Source organism: Macaca mulatta, chromosome 13 (assembly GCF_049350105.2).
Source record: "Macaca mulatta isolate MMU2019108-1 chromosome 13, T2T-MMU8v2.0, whole genome shotgun sequence".
Classification (NCBI taxonomy): domain Eukaryota; kingdom Metazoa; phylum Chordata; class Mammalia; order Primates; family Cercopithecidae; genus Macaca; species Macaca mulatta.
The window spans coordinates 99,709,541-99,734,722 of NC_133418.1; the positions used below are offsets into that span (position 1 = coordinate 99,709,541).

At 53.9% G+C, this 25,182-nt stretch overlaps 1 protein-coding gene and 2 long non-coding RNA genes across 15 annotated transcripts in view; all 3 read left to right on the plus strand.

Moving 5' to 3' along the window:
- The window catches only part of DNMT3A (DNA methyltransferase 3 alpha), a 109,275-nt gene that overhangs the window by 44,190 nt on the left and 39,903 nt on the right, over positions 1 to 25,182 (plus strand). For 9 of the 13 annotated variants that reach the window (XR_003721836.2, XR_003721835.2, XM_015111837.3 and 6 more), the window contains exons 4-6: positions 16,515 to 16,785; positions 23,623 to 23,666; positions 24,078 to 24,224. Coding sequence is in view for 8 of the 13 variants with exons in the window: in XM_015111837.3 (XP_014967323.1) it covers positions 16,515 to 16,785; positions 23,623 to 23,666; positions 24,078 to 24,224 (462 nt within the window). In the remaining 5 variants the exon portion in view is untranslated. Of the gene's footprint in view, positions 1 to 16,514; positions 16,786 to 22,400; positions 22,588 to 22,997; positions 23,101 to 23,622; positions 23,667 to 24,077; positions 24,225 to 25,182 lie in introns of those variants that run through there. The other 4 variants (XM_028831922.2, XM_015111841.3, XM_077960002.1 and 1 more) reach the window with 2 other exon arrangements.
- On the plus strand, positions 936 to 14,932 carry LOC144333874 (uncharacterized). The gene is made up of 2 exons (XR_013403006.1): positions 936 to 4,079; positions 14,815 to 14,932. It is a non-coding gene; the product is annotated as an uncharacterized LOC144333874 (long non-coding RNA).
- LOC144333876 (uncharacterized) lies at positions 6,423 to 7,857 on the plus strand. The gene is made up of 2 exons (XR_013403008.1): positions 6,423 to 6,492; positions 6,697 to 7,857. It is a non-coding gene; the product is annotated as an uncharacterized LOC144333876 (long non-coding RNA).

Sequence of the window (25,182 nt, forward strand, 5' to 3'; positions counted from 1 at the left end):
CTCTAGATTCCCAGGGCCCCTGCACCCTCCTCTACCCACAGGGCACCTTGATGGAGAAGCTGTGGGAGGAGAGCCAGGCTGGCATCAGAGCACACTGGTGACTGCACATTTGCAGCATGTCCTGCCTCCTGAGGCTTGGCAACCTGCAATCTGCTAAGCAAACTGCCCCTGTCCCCATCCAGTTTCTGAGGACAAGAGCCACCACCTGTAGCAGATAAAGACCCAGCAACCCTTTGATTCATCTTTGAGTCTCGGAATCAGAGAGTAGCCACATCGCTGGGAGGTGGAGTGAAGCACTCAGGTGAAAAGGTACAAGGAAGTCAGGGGCAGGAGTGTGGGGATATCACCTAGACAATGACAGAGAAGAGGGGCACTGCTGAGTGAGGGGAGAAGGGCCGGTGGTCATACATCCCATGGCCTGAAGCAGGCTCCAGTGCAGAAGGAAAAACACTGTCTTTGGGGTCCAAGAGACCTGAGTTCAAATTCTGGCTCCACCACTGGCCACCTGTGTAACCTTGAACAGCTGCTGCCTGAACCTCAGGTCCGCCTTCTAAAAATAGAGGAGAAAACCTCCTCGCCCCTGTGAGAATGAAATGTTGCAAGCGCCAAGGAGCCTCAGCAAAGGCCAGACCTGCCCCTGCCCAGCCAAACCTTTCCTCTTCAGGAGGCCATGGCAACCGTAGTTTGACAGAAGAGCAGCACCTTGATTTAATGCTTCCCAGCATGTGTCCTTGAGCGAGTCACCTAACCTCTCTGGGCTGCTTCCTCATTGGGAAAATACGGCTGCCAGTAAAGCCTGCCCTGTCCACATCTTGGGGCACTTGGCAAACAGCAAAACAGAGTTCAAATGTGCGGGCTGGGCCAGGCGCAGTGGCTCACGCCTGTAATCTCAGCACTTCAGGAGGCCGAGGCGGGTGGATCACCTGAGGTCAGGAGTTTGAGACCAGCCTGGCCAACATGGCGAAACCTCGTCTCTACAAAAATACAAAAATTAGCTGGGCATGATGGCGGCTACCTGTAATCGCAGTTACTCGGGAGGCTGAGGCAGGAGAATCGCTTGAACCCGGAAGGCGGAGGCTGTAGTGAGCCAAGATTGCACGACTGCACTCCAGCCTGGGCGACAGAACGAGACTCCGTCTCAAAAAAACAACGTACAGAGCTGGCTGTGTAAAAAACCTGTTCCACTGCAGGGCCCAGTGTCCACCAGGCTGGGGTGCAGGCCTGTGGGGTGGGGGCCCAGCATCGGCCTCTCAGCAGCCCTGGGATGCCCCTCGTGGTCTGGATGTGTTCTAGCATAAGTCCTAGGTTACACCTGCAGTCTCCTGGCCTCTCAGGAGAGGCCCAGGGTGAGGAGGAGCATGGGAAAGGCAAAGCTGATTGGGAAGTCAGCTGTTGGGAAAGCGACTCCTTGCACATTGGAGGAACCAAGAGAGACTGACCCCAAGGACAGCAGCCAGCACGGTCTTTCCTGGGAGCCCATGTTGGGGGATTCCTGCTGCAGCCAAGGCTCAGCCCTTGTAGCCACAGGTGCTGGTCCTGGACTCTTCCCCTCCCGTGCAGGAGCACAGCAGAGAGGGCTTCTGAGGACCTGTTGCAGCTGTGGCCCTGGCAATAGATTTGCCAAGGAGCTTTAAAACAGCTGAGTGTGTCATCCAGCTAAACCTAGGGAGGGAGCTTGGCTCAGGTCCTGACAGGTGTGATGGGGGATGGGGACTGGGAAGTAAGAGATGAAACCCTGGCTGGAGGCTGTGGCCTTCCACAGCCAGCGCTGGACAGGGAGGGTCCAGGTACACCCACTTAGTGCCCTCACCAGGTCCCACCCCCAAGCCCGAGAAATCCTGGGCTCTCTCCTCCTTTTGCCGCCAACGACTGTCTTTCTTGGCCTTCAACAGGCATCTGTTCCTGGGTGCCTTCTGCCCCCTGGCATTGCCCTCACCCAAACCAGACTCCACCTGCCCCCTGCATGCCCAGGCCAGTGTGCTCTCTTTACGACAAACACTTTCCACTTCCTGAGCAATGACCATGTGCGGGAAGCCACCAGAGGAAGATGCCTTCTATTTCAGCCAAGTGTGCTGGAGAGAAGAGGCCACACATAATCACAGTAAATGTAGCACCGGCACGTCCCTCTTCAGGAACCCCCGGGGACTCCATTTTTTAGTGGACAAGATCTGAATTCCAGCCCCTCACCATCTGACCACTCCTTCCCCTGCTATGCCTGATGCCACCCCTTTGGCCGCAGAAACCTCACCTTCTCACCGCTCCCCAAACACACCAGCCAGCCACTCCTCCTGCCCACCCCTTACACAATTCCACAGCCTGCCTTCTCTCCGCCTGCCCCAGCACCGCAGCGCAGCAGAACCTAGCCTGGAAATGAAGCCCAGTTCAGCCACTGTGACCCACACTGGCCTCTCCCTTCTCGAACTGTTTCTAAAATTAATAAAAATGAACTGATAAAGACAAGTTCCAAGCCCACCGATCACACACATGGGACTAGTGGTCTGCAGACCTCACTTTGAGAAGCGCTGGTTGTTACCTGTCGGTACAGAACTGAGTATAACTATTCAGAAGCTTTTATGTGTATGTGATAATGTTGCCACATCCACGTGCTGTGATTTTATATTTTACAACCATATCATTTCTTGTTGCCTTGAAAATTTAAAAATCTGAAACCAAAGCTTGAGCTTTCATCCCCGACAGTTTGAAAATGCACCACCATTGCATAGTCACTGAGCTGTGCCACGCTGAGGGCAGAGACCAGCAATAAAGGTTCACAGTTATGCCGCATGTTACTGCCTACAAAGGCCTTTTACAGGGGTTACCCTATTTGATGCCGACAAACCTGTATGAGGTAGTTGGGGACCACTTTCATTATCCTCACATTCAGAAGAAGAGACTGAGGTTCAGAGAAGATGATCAGGACTTGGACTTCACGCCTCTCAACTGCAAAGCCTGTGGTGCTCTTTCCTCCTTATCACTGCAGCCATGCAGTTTGGCTCCTGGGTACCTACCCAGGGGTTGTCTTTAAGTTAACATGTGAATTCAGGGCTGCTGGAAAAAGTGTGTGGAACTGGTCCAAAAAGCATACAAAGAAAATATAACTGAAGAGAGTTATTGACACAAATACCAGGGAGCCTGTGTGTAAGTGCCGAAGGCTGCAGGGGGCTGAGGGCGAAGAGGTGGGCCTGCTTAAAACCAGCAACGGCCTAGTTGGCTGCAGCACTGGCCAGAGAGCCAGGATGCTGCAGTCAGAGCCGGCAACAGGAAACAGGAAGTCAGCTGCAGGGCAGGGCGGGGCTTAGGAAGGGAGCTGGCACCTGGGCCAGGGCCTGCGGGCTGGCCAGTGCCCATGATGGGGAGGTGGGGGCCAGTGCGTGGAGCTGAGCCAGTGTGGATGTGAGGTGGGGAGGAAAGGGCAGCCTCTAAGGATGTTGCAGGGTGACAAACGTGGGTGTCTGAAGCTGGTTCCTGCCTGGTCACCAGCCCAGACAGTCCTGCAGAGGCCTTTGTCCTTCCTGTGTGGTTCTGGTTGGAGCCCTGAAGGGAGAGTTTCTGCCTTTGCCCAGCAGGCCCTGGGGGGTGAGTGGCCCTGTGGGGCTCCATCCCCTATTTACTAGCGATGCGTATTTATTCATTGACAATTTATACCCACCAACTTCCTCCAGGGTTATTTTTGCTCAGAGGGAGCACTCTGAGGTCACCTCCTGCTAAGAATAACTCAGAATGGGAGGGAGGGAGGGAGGAGGAGGAGGGGGCTGGGTGCTGGTGCTGAGCTCAGCTGAGCCCAAGCCGGTGTTAGGGCTGACCCTCCAACACCACAGGAGTGAGCCAGTCCAAGAGAGCAAACTGCCCCACTTCAGAGCAGATGACTTGGGGTACAAATGGGGAAGTTAGGGAACCATTCTTCTGTAGCAAAAGTCAGCTAGGTACAGCTTAGGGCAGCTGTTGGAAGTTTGCAGTACTGGCTAGCTTTCCAGCCTGACAGGACCTTTGATTCTTCTCCAAGTTAAGACAGAGTTCAGCTCCCCTGTCTGTTTTCAGATCAGAGCCCCTCCTGGGCTAACCCTTCGGACCTCGGCTCGGTGACATGGTGCCCCTCACTTTTATGCACACTTCCTGACATAGTGTCTCCCACTCCTGGGCTGCAGCCCCTGGCCCACTCCCGGAGGTGGCTCTTCTTCCTGTGAGTCTGCATCAGTACATGCTGCTGCCCACTCTGTCGCCTCATGTTTTGGAAGGCGTGAGGAAGACAGGCCGACACACTGCTTGTGAGGTAGAGCCTATGGTTATGAACTTTGCAGCTCCACCCACCCACTCCCCGACCTGAGCGGTGAAATCGACACCCGCTACTGGAGTCCCGCATGGAAGGGCCTAGCCCGTGGTGGGGACTTAAGTGCAGTGGGACTCCTAAGGATGCTGGGAAGCCAGGGAAGACGGAGGAGGTGGGGCTTGACCTGGGCCTTAGAAGGGAGGTGACATATGGAGAAGTCAAGGGGAAAGTGAGAGGCACCCCTGACCCCAGGACCTTGCTGAGGTGGGTGTGGAGGAAGGAAGGCATGCAGGGCAGGGAGAGTGTGGGGAGGCCCAGAGGTAGGGGCTGTGAGCACATAGACACAGGCCTGGCTGAGGGGATTAGGGATGCATTGAAAAATGTATACAGGGCTGGGTGCAATGGCTTATGCCTGTAATCCCACCACTTTGGGAGGCCGAGGCGGGTGGATCACTTGAGGCCAGGAATTCAAGACCAGCCTGGCCAACATGGCAAAACCCCATCTCTACGAAAAATACAAAAAAGCCAAACGTGGTGGCACATACCTGTGGTCCCAGCTACCTGGGAGGCTGAGGCACGAGAATCGTTTGAACCTGGGCAGGTGGAGTTTGCAGTGAGCCGAGATTGCACCACTGCACTCCAGCCTGGGCTACAGGGGACACTCTGTCTCAAAACAAACAAATTATATATATATAAAATAGTAGCTGCGTATGGTGGTACGCCTGTGGTCGCAGCTACTTGGGAGGCTGAGGCAGAAGGATCTCTTGAGCCCGGGAGGTTGAGGCTACAGTGAGCCTTAATTGTGCCACTGCACTCCACCTGGGTGACAGAGCAAAACCCTGTCTCAAAACAAGAAGAAAAATGTTCTCAATCTTGATTGGAAAGGTAGTTTGCAGGCAGCCTGAGGTGCTTTTACTCTTTATCCTCTCTGAAAAATGTGTTATCTGGAAGGTTGTGAGGAGGCGGATATGACGTGATAGGAGTCGTGTTTGAGAAACTGGCTCTGGCACCCGTGAGCATGGCGTTCATCCCCGAACATGAACACATGCTGGAAGAGGGGAGGGGGCGGGGGCGCCAGCAAAGTCCCAGGGCCTGTGGGGGGTAGCGGTGGCGGGGCAGAATTGGCCAAGCCTGTGCTGCTGGCCCTGGGAACGCTGGAGAGGAAGGGGTGAAAGGAGGTCCTAGCAATGGCACAACAGGGACAGCGTCAGCGTTGTTGTTAGAGACGAGGCTTCTGGAAGGGAGCAGATGGGGAAGGGGCCCCTGTTGAGGCCACCTTACATAGCTGATCTTATCTGGGGAGCATTTAAGTAGAATCTCAGAATCTCCTTTTTTTTTTTTTTTTTTTCCAAAAATAATCCCTGTGTTTATTTTCATCTCTCCACATCCCAGGGCCACCTTCAGCGAGTCATTCATTCCCACAGGTCCTGTTCTTGGTGGCCTTCCTGGGGCCCCATGAGCTTTTCTAGGGCCTGTGCTGCACCTGCATCGTTCCTCCCATTGCAGGTACGCGCTGGCACACGCATCTGAGGAGAGCTGTTGACATGGGTTTTCTTTCATCATCCCCACCTAGAGAATTTTGTACATTTTGGTTCTCCTACCTCAAGAAAGCCATGAGTGAGTTGGAAAATCTCCAGAGAAGGGCACTAAATTGATCAAGGGGAAGGCCAGGCTGCCAAGAGAGGACAGACTAAAGAGATTAGGACTCCCCGGTCTGCAGAGACAAAGGAGAGGACGTGATTAAGGCTATGAAATCATGTCGGGTGTGGTGGGCTGAGCACAGCACAGCTGGGGAGCGGAGGGAGGACACCCATTTGAAATTTCAGAAAGGTAAACGAAGCACAGAAAAGACAGCACCATTTTCCATGGTGGGTTCCCTTCTTACAAACCTGTCACTCTAGGGATGGCAGAGATTGAAAACAGAAGCAACTTCAAAAGAGATTTACTTAACGTATGGGATCTCTCATACGTAAGGGCTTTTTTTTTTTTTTTTTTCTTCTCTTTTTTTGAGAGGAGTCTTACTCTGTTGCCCAGGCTGGAGTGCAGTGGCGCGATCTCAGCTCACTGCAACCTCTGCCTCCTGGGTTCAAGCAATTCTCCTGTCTCAGTTTCCTGAGTAGCTGGGATTACAGGGGTGCACCACCATGCCTGGCTAATTTTTTTTTTTTTTTTTTTTTTTTTTAGGGTCGAAGGGATTTATTGAAAATGAAAGTACACTCCACAATGTGGGAGCGGGCCTGAGCATAGGGGGCTCAAAGGCCTTTTTTTCTGTATTTTTAGTAGAGATGGGGTTTCACCATGTTGGCCAGGCTGGTCTCGACCTCCCAACCTTAGACGATCTGCCTGCTTCGGCCTCCCAAAGTGCTGGGATTACAGGCATGAGCCACCAAACCCAGCCAGCATAATGGCTTTTTAAAGGGAGCCTCCAGCTCACTCTGAAATCCTTTGAGGTTGACTTCAAAGAGCACAGCCAGGCCCTCTTCCAGGTGGACCAGTTACCCGCTGGAAACAGAACCCTGAGTGGGCCGGCCACTTACTGCGCATGGTCGTTCTGGCATCCGTTTGCCGTGGCTTGTGACGACCTAGCTAGGCCACAGACTGAGTGACCTCTAAGGCTTTGCTGAGCCCAGAGGTCTCTCCTCAGACACACGGGTGGAGAGATCTCTGGGGAGGAGGGAGACAGGCAGCTCCCAGCAGATGTGGTGAGGGGAATGGTAGGACCTGGTGGGGGTGCCCGGGCTGGGACCAGAGTTTCCGGAGTCATCCCTCTGTGGCCTCTGGTCCCACCATCCCTGACCCCACTGGTGGCGCTTTTAGCTACCCTACAGGGAAAAGGGAAATTGGAGGAGTCAGGGTCCTAGCTCCATAGCATTGGAGCCTGCTCCGTCCATCCCAGGAAGGCTGAGCAAGGGGGCATCTGGGGACCCCTGGCCCCTCCTGGAGTGGGCATGGGGTGGGCCTCTCTGGCTCTCCCTGCCACAGGCCACTTCCAGCTGCTATCAGATCTCTGGTGAGGGCTGCCAGGGGGAAGGGGGCTGCAGGAAGGGCGGGGGCGGGCAGTCGTGGCCCGGTGCCAATGCTTCGGGGGCAGAGCTGCCCTGCTTACGTGGACATGCAGCTGTTTCCTGAAACTAGAGTCAACCTGGAAAAATCCAGGCTAGTTGAGGGGTGATGGGCCTGCAGAGCTGAGGAACTGGAAGGAGCGAGGAGTTGCGGTACAAGTGGAGGGGCTCATTGGCGTGTCTGTGTTGGCATCGCACGGCTTCCTCGCACCCCTCTGTCCTGTGGCTGGCAGTGGGTGTCTGCAGGCGTGGGGGCGCCTCCTTCTCAAGTCTGTGCATGTGACGGTGAAGAGACCGTGGCTGGCCTGATGCCAGGGTTCCTGGGTGGCATGGAATGGATCTCACGGAGGCCTTAAAAGCACCATGGCAGGTCCGGCCCTCTGGGTGACCAAGGTGAGGTCACCCCCCTATCTGCTGGGCTCTGGGAGAGTAAGCAAGAGGAGCTCCTGGTGGGAAAGGAAGAGGCAAGAGAGGAGGGAGAATGGCATCTACCCATCCTCCACCCCCATGGAACCCCCCCTTCCTGGGTGAGTGCTGCATGTGGGCTGCAGCCTGGGGACAGGGCTCCTTGCCCCAGGTGCCAGGGACTCATCTCCCCTGTACCATGACCCTCACCTCTCCTCCTCCTGGGTTTTAGATAACAATAGTAAAGCAATACTTAAAAATCACTTCTGGCTGGGCGTGGTGGCTCACACCTGTAATCTCAGTACTTTGAGAGGCCGAGGCAGGTGGATTACCAGAGGTTGGGAGTTCGAGACCAACATGGCAAAACCCCATCTCTACTAAAAATATAAAAATTAGCCAGATGTGGTGGCACACGCCTGTCATCCCAGCTACTAGTGGGGGCTGAGGCAGGAGAATCGCTTGAACCCAGGAGGCGGAGGTTGTAATGAGCCGAGATCACACCATTGCACTCCAGCCTGGGCAACAGAGTGAGACTGCATCTCAAAAAAAAAAAAGAAAAAAAAATCACTTCCATAAAATTAACTGGATATGGTGGCACACGCCAGTGGTCCCAGCTCCTTGGGAGGCTGAGATAGGAAAATCGTTGAATTTGAGGCTGCAGGGGGCTATGGTCACACCCCTGCACTCCAGCCTGGGCAGCAGAGTGAGACCTTATCTCGAAAAAAATTTTTTTTTAATTACTTCCGTAAACATAAAAAATTAGGCATGGTGGCAGGCATCTGTAGTCCCTGGTACTAGTGAAACTGAGGCGGGAAGGTTGCTTAAGCCCAGGAATTCAAGGCCACAGTAAGCCGTGATTGTGCCACCGCACTCCAACCTGAGTGACAAAGCGAGACCCTGTCTCTTAAAAAAAAGAAAAAAATCACCTCCCCCTATTAGGAGTTTCAGACTTTGCCCCACCCTGGGAGGCAAGGCTTTGCCTGGAGTGAAGGAGGGGCAGGAGGTCTGGGTCTCGCCCAGACTTTGGGCAAAGGGGGAAGAGGAGGTGGCGGCAGGGCTGGAGAATTGGTTCCGGCTCGGCAGGCCACAGCAGAGGGCTCCTCCTTGCCTTGCCTCTGGCTTTTGCTTGAGTTGGGCGCTGGTCAGGGGAAGGCCACCAGCCTCTGCCCAGCCTTTCTTGGGCACTGCACTGCCACCTGTGCCTTCTCCGAACCCTGGGGGCGTTTGTGAGCTTGCGCTGTTTTGAGACTCAACCCAGAGTGGGAGTCGGTCTTCAGATGTCTCCCCTATACCTGGGCCGTCCTGGAAGCTTTACTGCTCAGAGGCGTGTGACCCAAGGCAGGCCTCAGAAAAGCGAGCATCGCTCCAGCTCCCCCAGGATCCCTTTGAAAATTACATTTATTAATTTTATAAGCATATGTATGCCCAGTCCTGTGTGGGATGCTAGAGAGCCGTAGGTGGAGAGGCCCACAAAGTTAAATAAGATCAGCCGGGCCGGGGCTCCCGCCTGTAATCCCAGCACTTTGGGAGGCAGAGGCAGGCGGATCACCTGAGGTCAGGAGTTTGACACCAGCCTGGCCAACATGGAGAAACTCCATCTCTACTAAAAATACAAAAATTAGCCAGGCATGGTGGCAGGCACCTGTAATCCCAGCTACTCGGGAGGCTGAGGCAGGAGAGTCGCTTGAACTCGGGAGGCGGAGCTTGCAGTGAGCTGGAGCGGCAGAGCGAGACTCCGTCCCCCCCCAAAAAAATGTGAAATAATGCAAGGCTCACAGTTAAGGAGGGAGGCCACAGTACACAGATAATTAGATTCGGAGGTATGAGGTGTAAGGAGATTGGGTGAGAAAGCACTTTGTAAACAAACATGGCATGCATTGGAGGGGACAGCAGTGAGGGGTGTGGTGGGTTCACCCCCACCCTTCAGGGCGAGGCTGGGTCAGCAGCTGTCCACACCTGCCAACTACAAGGGGCCGAGGGGTCCAGATCCTTCCACACACAGACTTTTTTTTTTTTTTTGAGACGGAGTCTCGCTCTGTCACCCAGGCTGGAGTGCAGTGGCCGGATTTCAGCTCACTGCAAGCTCCGCCTCCCGGGTTCACGCCATTCTCCTGCCTCAGCCTCCGGAGTAGCTGGGACTACAGGCGCCCGCCACCTCGCCCGGCTAGTTTTTTGTATTTTTTAGTAGAGACGGGGTTTCACCGTGTTAGCCAGGATGGTCTCGATCTCCTGACCTTGTGATCTGCCCGTCTCGGCCTCCCAAAGTGCTGGGATTACAGGCTTGAGCCACCGCGCCCGGCCACACACAGACTTTAAAATGCTCCTTAGAAGACAGAAAGTAGAAGAGTGGTGACTGGGGGAGAGGCGACTGGGAAGTTAGTACTGAATGGAGGCAGAGTTTTTGTTTGGGATTGTGAAAAAGTTCTGGAGATGGATGGGGGTAAAGGCTGTATGAGAGTGTACTTAAAGTACGCTTGAAAAGGGTTAAAATAGGCCGGGCGCGGTGGCTCAAGCCTGTAATCCCAGCACTTTGGGAGGCTGAGATGGGCAGATCACGAGGTCAGGAGATCGAGACTATCCTGGCTAACACGTTGAAACCCGTCTCTACTAAAAAAAATACAAAAAACTAGCCGGGCAACAAAGGGCGCCTGTAGTCCCAGCTACTCGGGAAGCTGAGGCAAGAGAATGGCGTAAACCCGGGAGGCGGAGCTTGCAGTGAGCTGAGATCCGGCCACTGCACTCCAGCCTGGGCGACAGAGCCAGACTCCGTTTCAAAAAAAAAAAAAAAAAAAGAAAAGGGTTAAAATGGTAAATGTCATATATGTTTTATCCCAGTTTTTTAAAAGTTTACAAAAGTGTTTCTAGGCCGGGCACAGTGGCTTACACCTGTAATCCTAGCACTTTGGGAGGGCGAGGTGGGCGGATCACGAGGTCAGAAATTCAAGACCAGTCTGGCCAAGATGGTGAAACCATGTCTCTACTAAAAATACGAAAGTTAGCCAGGCCTGGTGGCAGTGAGCTGAGATAATGCCACTGCACTCCAGCCTGGGTGAAAGAGCGAGACTCTGTCTCAAAAAAAAAAAAAAAAGTGTTTCTTTTTTTTTTTTGATACGGAGTCTCACTCTGTTGCCCAGGCTGGAGTGCAGTGGCGAGATCTTGGCTCACTGCAGGCTCTGCCTCCCGGGTTCACACCATTCTCCTGCCTCAGCCTTCCCAGCAGCTGGGACTACAGGCGCCCGCCACCACGCCCAGCTAATTTTTTGTATTTTTAGTAGAGACAGGGTTTCACCATGTTATCCAGGATGGTCTCGATCTGCTGACCTTGTGATCCAACCACCTCAGCCTCCCAAAGTGCTGGGATTACAGGCGTGAGCCACCACGCCTGGCCAAAAAAAGTGTTTCTTAAGCCAGGCATGGTGGCTCATGCCTGTAATCTCAGCATTTTGGGAGGCCGAGACGGGTGAATTACCTGAGGTCAGGAGTTTGAATCCAGCCTAGCCAACACGGTGAAACCCCATCTTTACCAAAAATACTAAAAGTTAGCCAAGTGTGGTAGCGGATACCTGTAATCCCAACTACTTGGGAGGCTGAGGCAGTAGAATTGCTTGAATCCAGGAGGTGGAGGTTGTAGTGAGCCGAGACTGCGCCACTGCACTCCAGTCTGGGCAACAAGAGTGAAACTCCATCTCAAAAAAAAAAAAAAAAAAAGCGTTCCTTAGATAAAGGCAGTTTCTGTCCTTGCCCCTACCCTCAGTCCTGGGTTTTTCAAAGACACTATTGCCATTTTGTCTGGACTAAATCTCTGTTGTAGGGGGTGTCCTCTGTCTGGTGGGGTGTTTAGCAGCTTCCCTAGCCTCTACTCACTAGATGCCAGCACCTCTCCCCAACCATGTGGTGGCCAAAAATGTCTTCACACACATGCCAAAATGTCCTGGTGGGGAGGTAGCAAAATTGCCCCAGTTGAGAACTACGGCCTTAACCTGCCTCGAAAAGCGGCTCACAGGAGAGGACTGAGGAAAAACCGGAGGCAAGGTGGGGGTTCTGCCCAGAAGGAAAGCAAAGGGTGGCAAACTCTGAGGGACCCCAGGAAGTGGCAGGCAGGATTTGAAGACCCAAAGTGAGGCATACCGGCTGGGAGTAGGTGGACAGCGGGTGATAGGACCGAGCTGTACTGAAATCTAGAATGATACTAGATTCACAACCCTCCTGTGTCCCCCATCTGGCCCCCCACGGGAGGAGAAGTGATGGGTACTTACTGCGGCTTTTCCCATTCGGAAATTGTCACCTGCAGCTGCACCTGCTGGTGGTGCCTTCTAGGATGGTCGGCACCCGCAACCCAGCCCTCTCCCAGATAATGGGCAACATGAGTATCTCAGGGGTGTGCTATGTCTCCTTTCAAGATGACTGTCAAAATAAAAGCAAACAAAAGCAGATTGTTTAACAGACATGGCAGCAAAGCTGAAACTCCCTGTAGCTTGCGTGCAGGAGGTTCTCAGTTTTAGCCTCGTCTTTGCCATTCACGAATCAATTGTGAATATTGGCTGAGCACCTGTGAGGTGCCCCACTCCGTGCTAAGTCCAGCCAGATCAAGCAAAGTCTCTGCCCTCCAGAGGTCAACAAGGTGTGGAGACAGGGGAAAGGAGGGGAGGAGAGTGGCTGGGAGGAGGGCATGGAGTTGGGGGCAGAAGAGGCCAGGCCTGGCTGGGGTACCCCTCCCTTCTGGGCTTCCAGGCTGAGGTTTCTGCCCTTCTCACCAGGGATGGCTCCTTCAGTGAGCGCCCAGCTCTTCCCCAGAGACTTGGACAGTTGCTTCAGGCCATTTGACTGGGACCTTGTTCCTTCCTCTGGATGGTTTTGTCCTGCTGGTTACCCTGAGCCCCAGAGAGCCCCAGTGAGGGGCCACACTTAGCTTGAGGGAGTTCTTGATGGGTAGGATGAGTTAAGGGTTGAGCGTGGCAGAAGTCATGGGCCCCCGCTAACCCCAGAACTTTGGCTGAATCGGCTCATCCAGAACCTGAGCGAGCAGATGAGCAGGAGGGGATGGTTGGGCAGAGGACGGTGTGGACCAGATGCGGGAGTGGGGATTTCAGCTGGTGAGCTAACCTGGGGCTGGAAATGAGCACCATGCCCTGCTCCCCCATCATCTGCCCAGCGTGCCCGACTCCCACCTGGTTTTGAGGGCATCTCTAGGAGAATGGCGCCTCTGGTGCTGTTGCAGACTGGGGAGAGGTGCTGGCATCTAGTGAGTAGAGGCCAGGGCAGGGCTTACTAGTGTGCATGAATGACTGGGTTGGGCCTCAGAGTCGGCCCTCATGGGTCTCTATGCTACGGAGTCAGCAGTCAACAGGAAGTGAGTCCCAGCATGAGAGGAGGCCGTGTGGTCCCAGGCAGGAAGTGAGTGACAGTGGAGTTGCCTCCAGCAGCTTTGCGGGGCTCAGAACCTGCCCCAATCTGAGGTGTCTGCAAGGCAGCAAATGATGAGAAGAAAGGAAGATGCAGCCATGCAAAAGTCTGTCTCTGACCTAAGCTTCTTAGCTCAAGTTGGCCAGACAGGACCCCATGCACACCTCCGTGGTAGTGCCATGTTGGGGGCTTTGGGGTACCTGGCACAGCTGGACCCTGGAAGGTGGCTGTCAGTGCAGGGGTACACTCCACTCTTCAGGCTGCTGGGGCTCATGACTGAGCCTTGAAGGGTGACAGACAGGGTTTACACCAGGGAGGACCATTCTAGGCTGGAAATGCCCTCTTTGCTTAAGCAGGGTGGGAGGAGAGGTGTTCTGAGTTCTGAGGAGGGTCCTGACACACAGGATGGAGGCAGGGGTGATAGGCAGGGGTCCACTTTCCTTCCTGGATTTGACCTTCCCAACTCTGCTGGCATCAGCCCAAGCCCCCAGGCACAGCAGAGGACTTCTCGCTTTCACCAGTCACCTCCTCTTCCTCTCTTTGCAGCCCTCTGCCTCCAACTGCTGAGGAGTACACACATGCAGCTTTCTGTGGGCGCTTCCCTCCTGGAAGCAGGCCTGCCCAGCCGCCCCGCACAGCAGGAAAGAAGCTTGGCAGGCCCTGCAGTTCCTTCTGCTCCCTCTCCAGCTGCTCCCTGTGCCCGGGTCCCCGTCCAGGGAGGAAAGCATACCTGAGAAGACTCTGGTTTTGTTTTTGTTTTTGTTTTCCCAAGGCCGTTGTCCCTAATTGCCACCTCTGGGGTTCCTCACCAAATAACAGTGGGTTCAGAGTTCAAGTCTTAGACCGTTAGAACAAAAGCAGCCTTGGAAATAGGGCTTTGCAGGGGAGGGGCTGGAGACCCAGTGCTCTCTCAGGCTGTGCACTTGAGTGGTGGGAAACTCTAGAGGGAATTTGGCAGTATCTCTGCACACTTAGCTGGACAGGCCCTTTCACCCGGCCAGACCACTTCTGGAACTCCGTCCCATGGAAACACGCAGCTGTACAGAGCTGTCAGTGCAAGGGTATTCACTGCAGCGAAAAGCAAATCAGCCCAAATGCCCACCATCAGGGAACGGCATGCATACATTTTGGAGCATCCAGATCCATCTGCACTGGGATGGAGGGATGCCCACTCTGCTTGTTAAGTGAAAAAGCAAGTTGCAGAACATTACGACTAGTATGATACCCTTTTGGAAAAAAACATTTCTGGATCTGAGTGTGTATATGAATACATATGTATAAACATGTAACTTACACATGATTGTCAATGCATAGGAAAAAGTCTGGAAAGGATGCTCACTGAACTGTTAATAATGGGTACCTCCAGGGAGAGATTTTGGGGGTAGGGAGCTGAAATAGGAGCTTTAACCTTTTAGCATTATTCATTTTTTTGTATAGTTTGATTTTCTTTTTTTTTGAGATGGAGTCTCGCTCTGTGGCCCAGTGCAGTGGCGCAATCTCAGCTCACTGCAACCTCTACTTCCTGGGTTGAAGTGATTCTCCTGCCTCAGCCTCCCAAATAGCTGGGATTACAGGCATGCGCCACCACGCCCAGCTAATGTTTAGTAGAGACAGGGTTTTGCCATGTTAGCCAGGCTGGTCTCAAACTCCTGACGTCAGGTGATCCTCCTGCCTCAGCCTCCCGAAGTGCTAGGATTATAGGCATGAGCCACTACGCCCGGCTATAGTTTGATTTTTTTATGATATATGTGTCTGACTTTTATAAGTAGAAAAAAAAAAGACAAAAAAGACAAAACTTCCATTGGTCTAGACCAGTCATCTCTGGTCTAGACATCTGACAGGTGGGGAAACCGAGGTGCTGAGTGCCTTATCTGAGGTTTGCTGAGCTGATGCTGTCCCTGCCTTTCTACTGGGTAGGTGTTCTGCATAAGGAGCCGAGCCAGCGCGGCAGAGTTGCTGAGTGCAGCCTGGTGCCCGTGGGTGTGGCAGAGTGTCGAGCCGTGGGGACCCCTGCCTGTTCCTGTCCCATGCTGGACACCTCCATTCTTCTTGAGGTGTCCTGGCCCACTTGCCTCTGGATGGCTGAGGACTGAATATATACACACAGCAGAGCACACAGCAGGCACCCGGCTCTCCTGCTCTTGCTTTGTCCTTGCAAAGCCTGTGACCTGCAGCAAATCACAAAATTTCAGAGAACCTCAGGTTCCTCACCTGCTTCCCAGGGAGGCTCAGAAACTCTGAGGAGGTAATAAGTGAGGAGCTTTGTCCACTGTGCAGTGATACGCACAGACAGCCACGATTATTCTTTATTTGATTTTTATTACCTGGAACCTTAGTGAGTTCAGTTCTTAGACTCTAGGGGATAAAGAAATGATTTCCCTTGAAGGGAATGAGAGACCCCAGTGCTCAGGAAGGGTTGTTGCAGAGCCTGAAAACTGTTTGCCAGAGCCTTTGCTCTTCTGGGTCTGAGTGCCTGAAAGAATCTGGGGCGGCCCAGGCCAAGGGAGAAGGCTGTGCTAGGCTATGAGCCCACAGAACGCTTTTCTAGGGGGCCTCCTTCGACTCTCATGCCTCAAGAGATCAAGAGGAAAGCTGGGAGAGCACTGACCACAGAAGACAGACCAGACTGAGTCCCAGATTTGATCTGGTGGCACTGCAACCTTCTGGAGGAGGGGCTTCTTATTGGATTATAGGTGGCACAAGGAGCCTTTTTTTTTTTTTTTTTTTTTTCTGAGACGGAGTTTTGTTCTTGTTGCCCGGGCTGGAGAGCAATGGCACGATCTCTGCTCACCGCAACCTCTGCCTCCCAGGTTCAAGCGGTTCTCTTGCTTCCTGAGTACCTGGGATTACAGGCGCCCACCACCATCCCCGACTAACTTTGTATTTTTAGTAGAGATGGGGTTTCTCCACGTTGATCAGGCTGGTCTTAAACTCCTGACCTCAGGTGATCCACCCACCTCGGCCTCCCAAAGTGCTAGGATTACAGGTGTGAGCCACCATGCCTGGCCAGAGCATTTCTTTTTGAACAGGGGCTGCAGAGATGGTTTGGACATCCTATGTAACCTCAGTGAGTGGTGGTGGGGTGGGGGTACAGATCCCTTGAGAAGTACAACCAGGCTGCCAAACCTGCTTGGATTCTTTTCCTGTTTCTTAAGCTGGAGTCCACAGACCCGTGATTTCAAGGGGTCAAGCCCATGAATCCTTTGGTATTGAAAGCAAAATTGTGAATGTATCTGCTTGCTTGAAGATTTATATGAACACAATTTCTGGACAGAAAGTGCATAACCTTCTCTAGAATTTCAGAGCGGTCAATAATCCGAAACAGGCTAAGCCTACTGATCTAACCCTCCTTTTGGATATCTTTCTTGTATTTGCAGGTGGAAAGCAGTGACACGCCAAAGGACCCTGCGGTGACCTCCAAGTCCCCATCCATGGCCCAGGACTCAGGCTCCTCAGAGCTGTTACCCAACGGGGACTTGGAGAAGCGGAGTGAGCCCCAGCCAGAGGAGGGGAGCCCTGCTGGGGGGCAGAAGGGCGGGGCCCCAGCAGAGGGAGAGGGTGCAGCTGAGACCCCGCCTGAAGCCTCAAGAGCAGTGGAAAATGGCTGCTGCACCCCCAAGGAGGGCCGAGGAGCACCTGCAGAAGCGGGTGAGTCCTCAGCACCAGGGGCAGCCTCTTCTGGGCCCACCAACATACCCTGAGAGTCAGGGACTTGGGTCTCCAGCAGGTCCCAGGAAGGATGGGCTGGGTCGTGGCTAAAGGTCTGCTTGCCAAGCCTATGGCCTGGAGGCTACTGGCTGGATGCAGTCTGCACATATGTTTTATTTGGCCCATAGAGTGTTTTAAACATTTAAAAAATTAGTTGCCAGTATTTAAAAATCAAAAAATTTCACATAAAAATCTGGAGTTTTGGCTTCTCATGAAAAAAAAAAAAAAAAAAGCTAGATCTGGCAACAGTGGGCTTTCGTAACGCCAGCGATTGCTAGACTGGGATAATGGCTGTCCCTCCATCGCCTTCTGTGGCTGGTTGTGGGCCTTAGTTTTCTGCAGCTCTGCCTGGCCTGCTCACTCTCCCACGTGCCCTGCAGCTCCTGGGGATTGCTGTATTTGTAGTCCATGGCCTGGGTACTCAAGGGCAGCAGACACCCTGTTTGCCTCCCTGAGTGCAGAGGTCCTAAGCCCACCCTAGTTGGGCTGACTCGACTGGAAATTTGGTTGTGACAGTGGCATGGGGAGGGGGCTGGGTGAGGGTATTCTGTGTAGTGCCCAGTCCAGGCCTCTTCATCTGGGGACTTTTTGGCCTAACCCTGGAAGCCTGGAAAGTTGCCCACTTTTCTCTTTCAGGTTAAGCCAGCAATTTCAGGGCCAACCGAGCTGTAAACATGTTAGTAATGAGGACAACTAGCATTTGTACAGGGCTTCACAGTTTACAAAGCGCTTTCTCATACATTATCACATTTGATCCTCCCAGGGCCCTGCCAGGTTGTTTTGCATATGTGCATTTTAATTTCAAAAAGTCTTCCTTCCAAGCGTGTATGATGGAATGAGTAAATTGATTAATTGGCGTAACTTATTTTGCATGGATCCAACCTAATGTTCATGCAGGATAGAGAACCAGAATACAAATTTTCAAACTTATTAAGAAGCTTTTATTCATTTATTATTCAAAAAAGATGTATGATGCTCCCACTAGGTGCAGAACACTACAGAGGGAATCTGTATTAGTTGTTTTATTTACTCCTCTAACAATCTTATTCAAGAGATATGATTATCCTCATTTTCAGGAGAAAAATATTGAGGCTTAAAGCGATGATGTGACTTGCTCATGGAGCCCCAACCTTAAGTGGCAGATCCAGGGCTCATTCAGTCCTGGTCTTGTGCCTTTCTACTATTTTCCACTGTCCTGGAATGGGGCTTGGTGCAGAGACGGGTCCTGGACTGTCTGATGCTTCCTGGGAGTGGGAAGGGCCTGAGAGGAATGAGACAGCTGAGGAAAGGGAGAAGACACCATTCTTCCCATTAACAATGCCAGGTGTGTGAGAGAACCCATCAGCCCTGCCCTCCCAAATGTGGTGTTCCTCATGGGCTGACTGCAGTTGACTTCGCTTCCCAGGACCCCACGATGACTCCTGCCAAGCTGCTACCCAGGGTCATGGCATTCCTTCCTGCCCTGCAGCATGGAGCCATAGCCCCAAAGCTGTTCTCTGGTCTTGAGGGTTTGTTTTCACTTTGGGATTTCCCTGCTTCCATTTCTAGTTGTTCTCAAGGGCTCCTGCATCGCTCAGTCAACAGGTGTTTCTTAAAACACCCATTCAGGGTGTGCTAGGATCCATACCAGGGACTAGGGAAACTGTTATGAACAAAAACCTGGTTCTTGCCCTCAAGGACCTCACAGTCAGCTGGAGAGACAGACATTAATGAGAAATCCACGCTTAAAAAGATGGGATTACACATGGAGATAAGCGCTCTAAGGGAAGTGAAACATGTCCAGGGGAACTACAATGAAGAACCTGAGTTGGCCTGGGCTGTCCAGCCTGAGCTGAAGGGCGAGGGAGTCCATTGGGTGAGGGGTAGAGGAAGAGAGTGAGAACAGGGAAGAAGGCTCCCAGGTGGGAGGGAGCAGGGCACCCAGCAGACTGACAGATGTCACAAGGCTAGAGTGTAGAGAGCAAAGGAGAAGGGTGTGGAAAGTGCTGGGGCAGACAGGCCAGGCCTTCAAGGTGGCTGCTGGGGCTGGGGGCGGGGGTGGGGTGCGGAGGTGGGGGTGGGGGTGGGGCGGACAGTGTGTATGTGTGATGTAATCAGCTTTGCAATTTGAAAAGCTCACTATGTCATCTGGATCCTGGGATGGAATGGAGGAGCTGGGAAGCAGGATGGCAGCGGAGATGAAGGGAGGGGACAAATGCCAGGGACATGAGAGGTGAGGGAGAGATGCTGTCAAGGATGATTCCTGGGTCTGGGACTTTCAGACAGGTGGATCTTCCTTAGAATCTTAGTGCTGAGTATGGTAGGCAAAAACTCTTTAAGTCTCCTTGACCTCCAAAATTTGGCCTTGAGGCTGCGCGCAGTGGCTCATGCTGGTAATCCTAGCACTTTGGGAGGCCCAGGCGGGCAGATGACTTGAGGTCAGGAGTTTGAGACCAGCCAGGCCAACACAGTGAAACCTTGTCTCTACTAAAAATACAAAAAAAAATTAGCCGAGCTTGGTGGCGCATGCCTGTAGTCCCAGCTACTCAGAAGTCCAAGACAGGAGAATCACTTAAACCCAGGAGGCGGACGTTGCAGTAAGCCAAGACTGCACCACTGCACTCCAGCCTGGGCAATAGAGTGAGACTCCATTTCAAAAAAAAAAAACAAAAATACCAAACTTTGGCCTTGGTGCACTCCGGTGTGGCCCCAGCTATCCAGGAAGCATAGATTCTGGCAGGGATGAGAGCTAGTAGGATCCCTGAAGACCACTGTGCACTGCCTGGAAGCTGAAATTGGTGAGATGTTACCTAGTGGGGTGGGCAGTGGCCTAGGCTTTGCCAGTGTGCAACGGGCAATGCCTTAATCAGGCTGTAGAGGCTCGGTCACGGTTCCAGCAGTCAGCTGACATAGAACACATGCTCAGCTGGTTGATCAGATGAGGAAGGATACTAAGGCCCGGGAGAGGATGTGGCTCGGCCGTGGTCTCCTTTCAGTTCCCGTTATTCCAGGTCTCTTTTCAGGGGACGCTCTCCTGGAACCCCTTTCATGAGCTCCTGTACAGCAGCAACAGGCTTTTTAAGGCAGCGTTTCTTATAGCCTGAGCATGTGCTCAAAGTACAGCCAGGAGAAAGAATCAGGAAGAGGGGAGATGTTGAGATGAGTGATAGGGACAGGAGCCAACATCCGACAGGCCCATGCTTGTCTCGGGTCTGCTCCTGCCCCCGCCAGCATTAAAGCCATAATGATGATGGTGGCAGTGGCAATGTGGCTTTCCCTTACTGAGTATTGACTGTATTGGGCATTCTCTCTCCTTGCTGCTCACGGTGGTCCACAGACCAGCAGCGTTGGCAGCACCCAGGGATTTAGAAGTGCAGAATTGCAGGCTCTGCTGAAGACCTGCTGGATCAGAATCTGCATTTTAAAGAGGCCCTCATGCTTCCCATGCATATGAAAGTTTCAGAAGCTCTGCTGTGTATTATGCCCCATGTGTGATCATGGGAGGAAGACTTTTTTTTTTTTTTTTTTTTTTGAGACAGAGTCTCATTCACTCTGTTACCCAAGCTGGAGTGCAGTGGCACGATCTTGGCTTACTGCAACCTCCCCCTCCCAGGTTCAAGTGATTCTCCTGCCTCAGCCTCCCAAGTAGCTGGGATTACAGGTGCCCGCCACCTTGCCCTGCTAATTTTTGTAATTTTAGTAGAGACAGGGTTTCGCCATGTTGGCCAGGCTGGTCTCAGACTCCTGATCTTATAGGTGATCCGCCCACCTCGGCCTTCTAAAGTGCTGGGATTACAGGTATGAGCCACTGCACCCAGCCTGGAAGACTCTTATCATCCCTATTTTTCAGATGGGGAGACTGAAGCTTCAGAAAGGTTAAATTACTTACCCAAGATTATACAACTGGTAAGAGACTGGATTAGGGTCAGCACAAAGCCCCTCTCTGCTCAGACTGAGCACAGGGCCCCTTTTCAGGCCAGTGACTGCCCTCTGAGGTAAACCTGGCTACAGCCTGGTCATGGAGATTTGCGTTCATTTTAAAGAGAACTTGGGTGTCCTCTGGCTGAGTATAGCTCAGACTAAGAGGCAAGTGTTAGAAGCACCCTGGCCTCCCCTGCCCCCAGGTCCTGAGATGCACTAGGGTTATGTTCGGCTTGCCAGGGCCACACTGGAAGGACACAGCCACCTGGCCCTGGTGGTGACCCTGGGCCTGGGCCAGGAGCAGTTGGGCTGCATAGGCCGTACTGAGAGAGCAGCTGACCCTCCCTGACTCACGACAAGTGCCGCATTCCGAGGCGGCTGGGCCAGGCTGGAAAGCGTGTGTGTGTGTGTGTGTGTGTGTATGTGTGTGTGTGTGTGTGTGTGATCACTCAAGTGGGCATGCGCAGAGTCGTCAGGGAGAAAATTCCAGAAAGAAGCCAATTGGAAACTGCATAAGGAAAAATCGTTCTGTTTTGGGGACCCTGGGGGCTGGGAAATTAGGAAGGGGTCACATCGAGAAATAACAGTAGTGGTGCAGCGGAGAGGGAGCTGGCCGGGGCATCCGGACCCCTGAAAGCTCATCTCAGCTCTGGCCTTAAGTCACTCCACCCGCCAGGTCTCAGCTTTCTGCAAAATTTAAGTGCTGAACAAGTACTCGGGAAAGCCTTTCAACCCTGATTTTCTAATATTCTAATGAATAAATATCTGTAAAAGTAATTAAATGCCATGGTGGGTCCCAGGTAGGAAACCTTAGAGGTTCTAAAGCAGGCTGGGGAGAGAATGCAGTCGGGAACCCCATGTCCAGGTCCCGGAGCCAGCCCGGGGGTCCTCCACTCCCCGCCCCAGCCGCAGGGCTGACACATAGGTTCCCAGCGCCACCGCGAGCCCCGGAGCCCCGCAGCCCCGCAGCCCCGCCGGGTCAGTGTCAGCCTAGACCGCCAGGCCGCCCCCTCCCCGGCCGCCACCTGATCGCGGGCAGGCGCCCCCTGCTGGGAGCCCGGAGCCTCGCCGGGCAGAGCGACCAGGTCTGGGAGGAGGGGGAAGCCCTGGCCTGGGAGCCGGGAGGCCCGGGACAGACTGGAGGGGGCCCTACGAGAAAGGTGGGGAGCTGGCTGTGGTGGGAGAGAGGACAGAAAGGAAACAGGGAGGCAGAGCCAGACAAGACAGTTGAGACAGCCCTTAAAAGGCCGGTCACGAACAAAGCGCTGGCGAGTGCGCGCCCGCCCACGCGCACAGGTGCCCGCGACAGACGCCCCGTCCCCGCCCACGAGGCCCCCGCGGGATGAGCCCGGCGCCAGGCCCGCACCCACGGCGGCGCTCCTGCCTCCCTCCCCCGGTGCTCCCGGGCCTAGCTAGCGGGAGTCGCTGTCACCCGGGACAGAACCACTGAGGACAGCGCTGTCTTGGGCGCCCGGGGGCAGCCCAAACCCAGCCCAGGACCCCCCTGTCACGAGGGAAGGGAGTGGCCTCCCGGGCTGAGGACCCGCGGCGTGAACACTGTGGCTGGCTTCCGCTTCACAGCCAGGAGATGAAGTCGGGGCTGTTTTTTCCGTTTCAAGCTCTTTGTCTCCCCCCACCCCAAGCTACCATAAGCCAGCCTTAGTGACCTTCCTGCAGTGGGTCCAGGCCCGATACGCTCTCGGCTCCCGACAAAGACGCTCAGGGGCCCAGGTGGAAGGAGGGCTCACTTCCCCACCTCCAGCAAGAAGCTAGGGGAGGCAGAATCTGTCAGCCCCGCAGCCTGCAGGGCGCTGAGCCTGGAAGGGGTGCCTGGAAAGGGTGGTGAGGACCTGGTGGGGAGTACAGGGGGCTGCTTGGGAGGAACGCAGCTCCCCTTATGCTGGGGGCCTGGAGAAGCACCGCGAGAGGGCAGGGTCTCAATAGGGAAGCTGAGACTTCCCTGCCAGGACCTGGAATCAGGGCCACAATACCACACTAACATGTATTGAACACCTACAGTATGCCAGGCCCCATGCTAGGCACTTAATGCTCATCATAACCTAATGATTTTAGAACATTTATCTATCTTGATTCAGTGGGAAAACAGGCCAGGAGAGGTCACACAGGTCACACTGGAATCCAAACTCAAGTCTTCTAGATTAAAGGCTGAGCTCCGGGGCCTGAGCATGGGGTAGGGAGTGGAGGGACAGAGAATGAGATTAGTAATAGAATCATAATATTTGGACCTGCAGGCGGACCTTGGAAATCGCATCCAGCATCCTTATTTTCCAGATGAGGAAACTGAGTCTCGTAGAGAGGAAGTTGCTTCACCGGGGTCTTGTTCCAGTTGGCCCGGTACCCACCGCCCCCCAGTACATGCCCTTATGCCCAGAAGGCCTCTTTGCAAACACTCCCTTGCAGGGCCAGGGAGGCCGCTCAGGCTGGCCCTCTGGCCCAGGCCTTCCTGCACCCCCTCCACTTTCCACACCCCCTCTGCCATCCTGCTCCTCCTCTGGGGAAGGAGGTTTCTTGACTGGGAGCAGCAGAACGGGGGTATTTTCAGTCCCCTTCTGTGTACCTGAGACAGAGTCAACAGGCCAGAAACCCAGCTCTGACTTTCCTCGTGTTCCCTCTTGCCTGGGCCTCAAGGCCTGCCCCTGCCCGAGTTCTTTCTCTGCCCTAGGCCCTGCTGGGTCCTCAGGGTCAGCACTGTGCCTGGCATGTGGTGGGCCATCATATTTAACTCATGAACAGCTAAACGGCCAGAGGACCCCCATCCCCTGTGGCAGGGACCCCAGGCACAAGGTGGGGCCTATGAGCCACTCTAGTAATTCTGCCGACCAACGAACTGGTCCCTTTGTTCTTCCCTCTCCACAGGCAAAGAACAGAAGGAGACCAACATCGAATCCATGAAAATGGAGGCAAGTGTTCCACCCCCAGGGGCTCTGTGGATCCTAATTCTAGAAGAAGGACACGGGTGGCGAGGGTGTGTGAGGGGGTGGAGGGTGGGCCCCTCCTCCTCCTTTACACATCCCTCTGTGGGAAGGAGAGGAAGTGGGTGTGGAGGTTGGAAGTCCCCCAACAAGGCAGCCGGCTCATCCCCCTCCAGAGGCCAGGCACCTCCCTTTGTGGCCTGTGGCTGTGTCCATGTGCCCCCTACCCCCACCACACATGTCCCTCGCTCCTCAAGCCCACACAGGGTCTGCCCAGCACTCCCAGGGGTGCCCTCTCTGGCCAGGAGCCAGTGTCCACATTGTGTTTGAGGTGAGTGCCTCCTCGGTGGGTCTGTCTGTTCCCACCCTAATGCCCTAATATCTGTCTCTCTGTCCTAGGGCTCCCGGGGCCGGCTGCGGGGTGGCTTGGGCTGGGAGTCCAGCCTCCGTCAGCGGCCCATGCCGAGGCACACCTTCCAGGCGGGGGACCCCTACTACATCAGCAAGCGCAAGCGGGACGAGTGGCTGGCACGCTGGAAAAGGGAGGTGAGGCGCCTTCTGGCCTGGGCCCCAGCCTTTCCTGCAGAACTGGAAAACCAGAAGTGATGGGCCTCAGTTTCCCCTTCAGGCTAACCCTTAGAACTTACTGGGAACCACTTAATCTCTAGGCAGTGATGACTGGTTCATCTGCTCCTTCAGCAGATGCTTACTGGACACTTACTGTATACCTGGCTGTGTACTAGGCCCTGGGCATATATGGTTCCTGCCCTCATGGAGTTGACATTCTGATGGGGGAGACAGGCAGAACATAAAGAAACAAGGGGCTGAAATAGAAGATAGCAGAGGCCTGCTTTAGTTGGGGTGGTCAAGAAAGGCTTCTTGGAGGAGGTGGCATTTCAGTTAAGATCTGAAGGAACTGAAGAGCCGGCTCTGTGGGGGGTGGGGTGGGGGAGAGTGTTCCAGGCAGAGGAAACAGCATCAGCAAGGCCTTGGCTTGACTTGTTTGGCAAACTGTGTGCCAGGGTGAAATGGCAAAGGAGAAAGAGCCAGATGCAGCCGGAGAGGCAGACGGGGCTCCACACATCAGGGCTCTGCAGGGTCTGCCCAAAAGCTGGCTTACTTCTGACAATACTGAGCAGCCATAGAAGGTTTCTGTGTACAGGAAGGATTTGATGTGGATTTGAGAGGCAGCAATGGAGACAGAGGAGAGCTTTGGGGTGTATTTTGGAGCTAGAATCGTTAGGGCTTGACTGGAGGGGAGGGGAACTGGTGGACTCAAGGAGGACTCCCGGGGGTCTGGCCTGAACACCTGGTGATGGTTGTGCTATTTGCTCAGATGGGAAGACCCAGGGAAGGATGAGGTTTGGGATAGGTGGGAATCGAGGGCTTCGTGTGAGACGCCAGGTGCCTGGAGTCTGGGCCGTAGGGAAGTACGGGTGACAGAGGTGGGAGTTGAGAGCAGAACCCTGGCATTTAAATCCATGGGAACTTAAGGGCTCAGCAA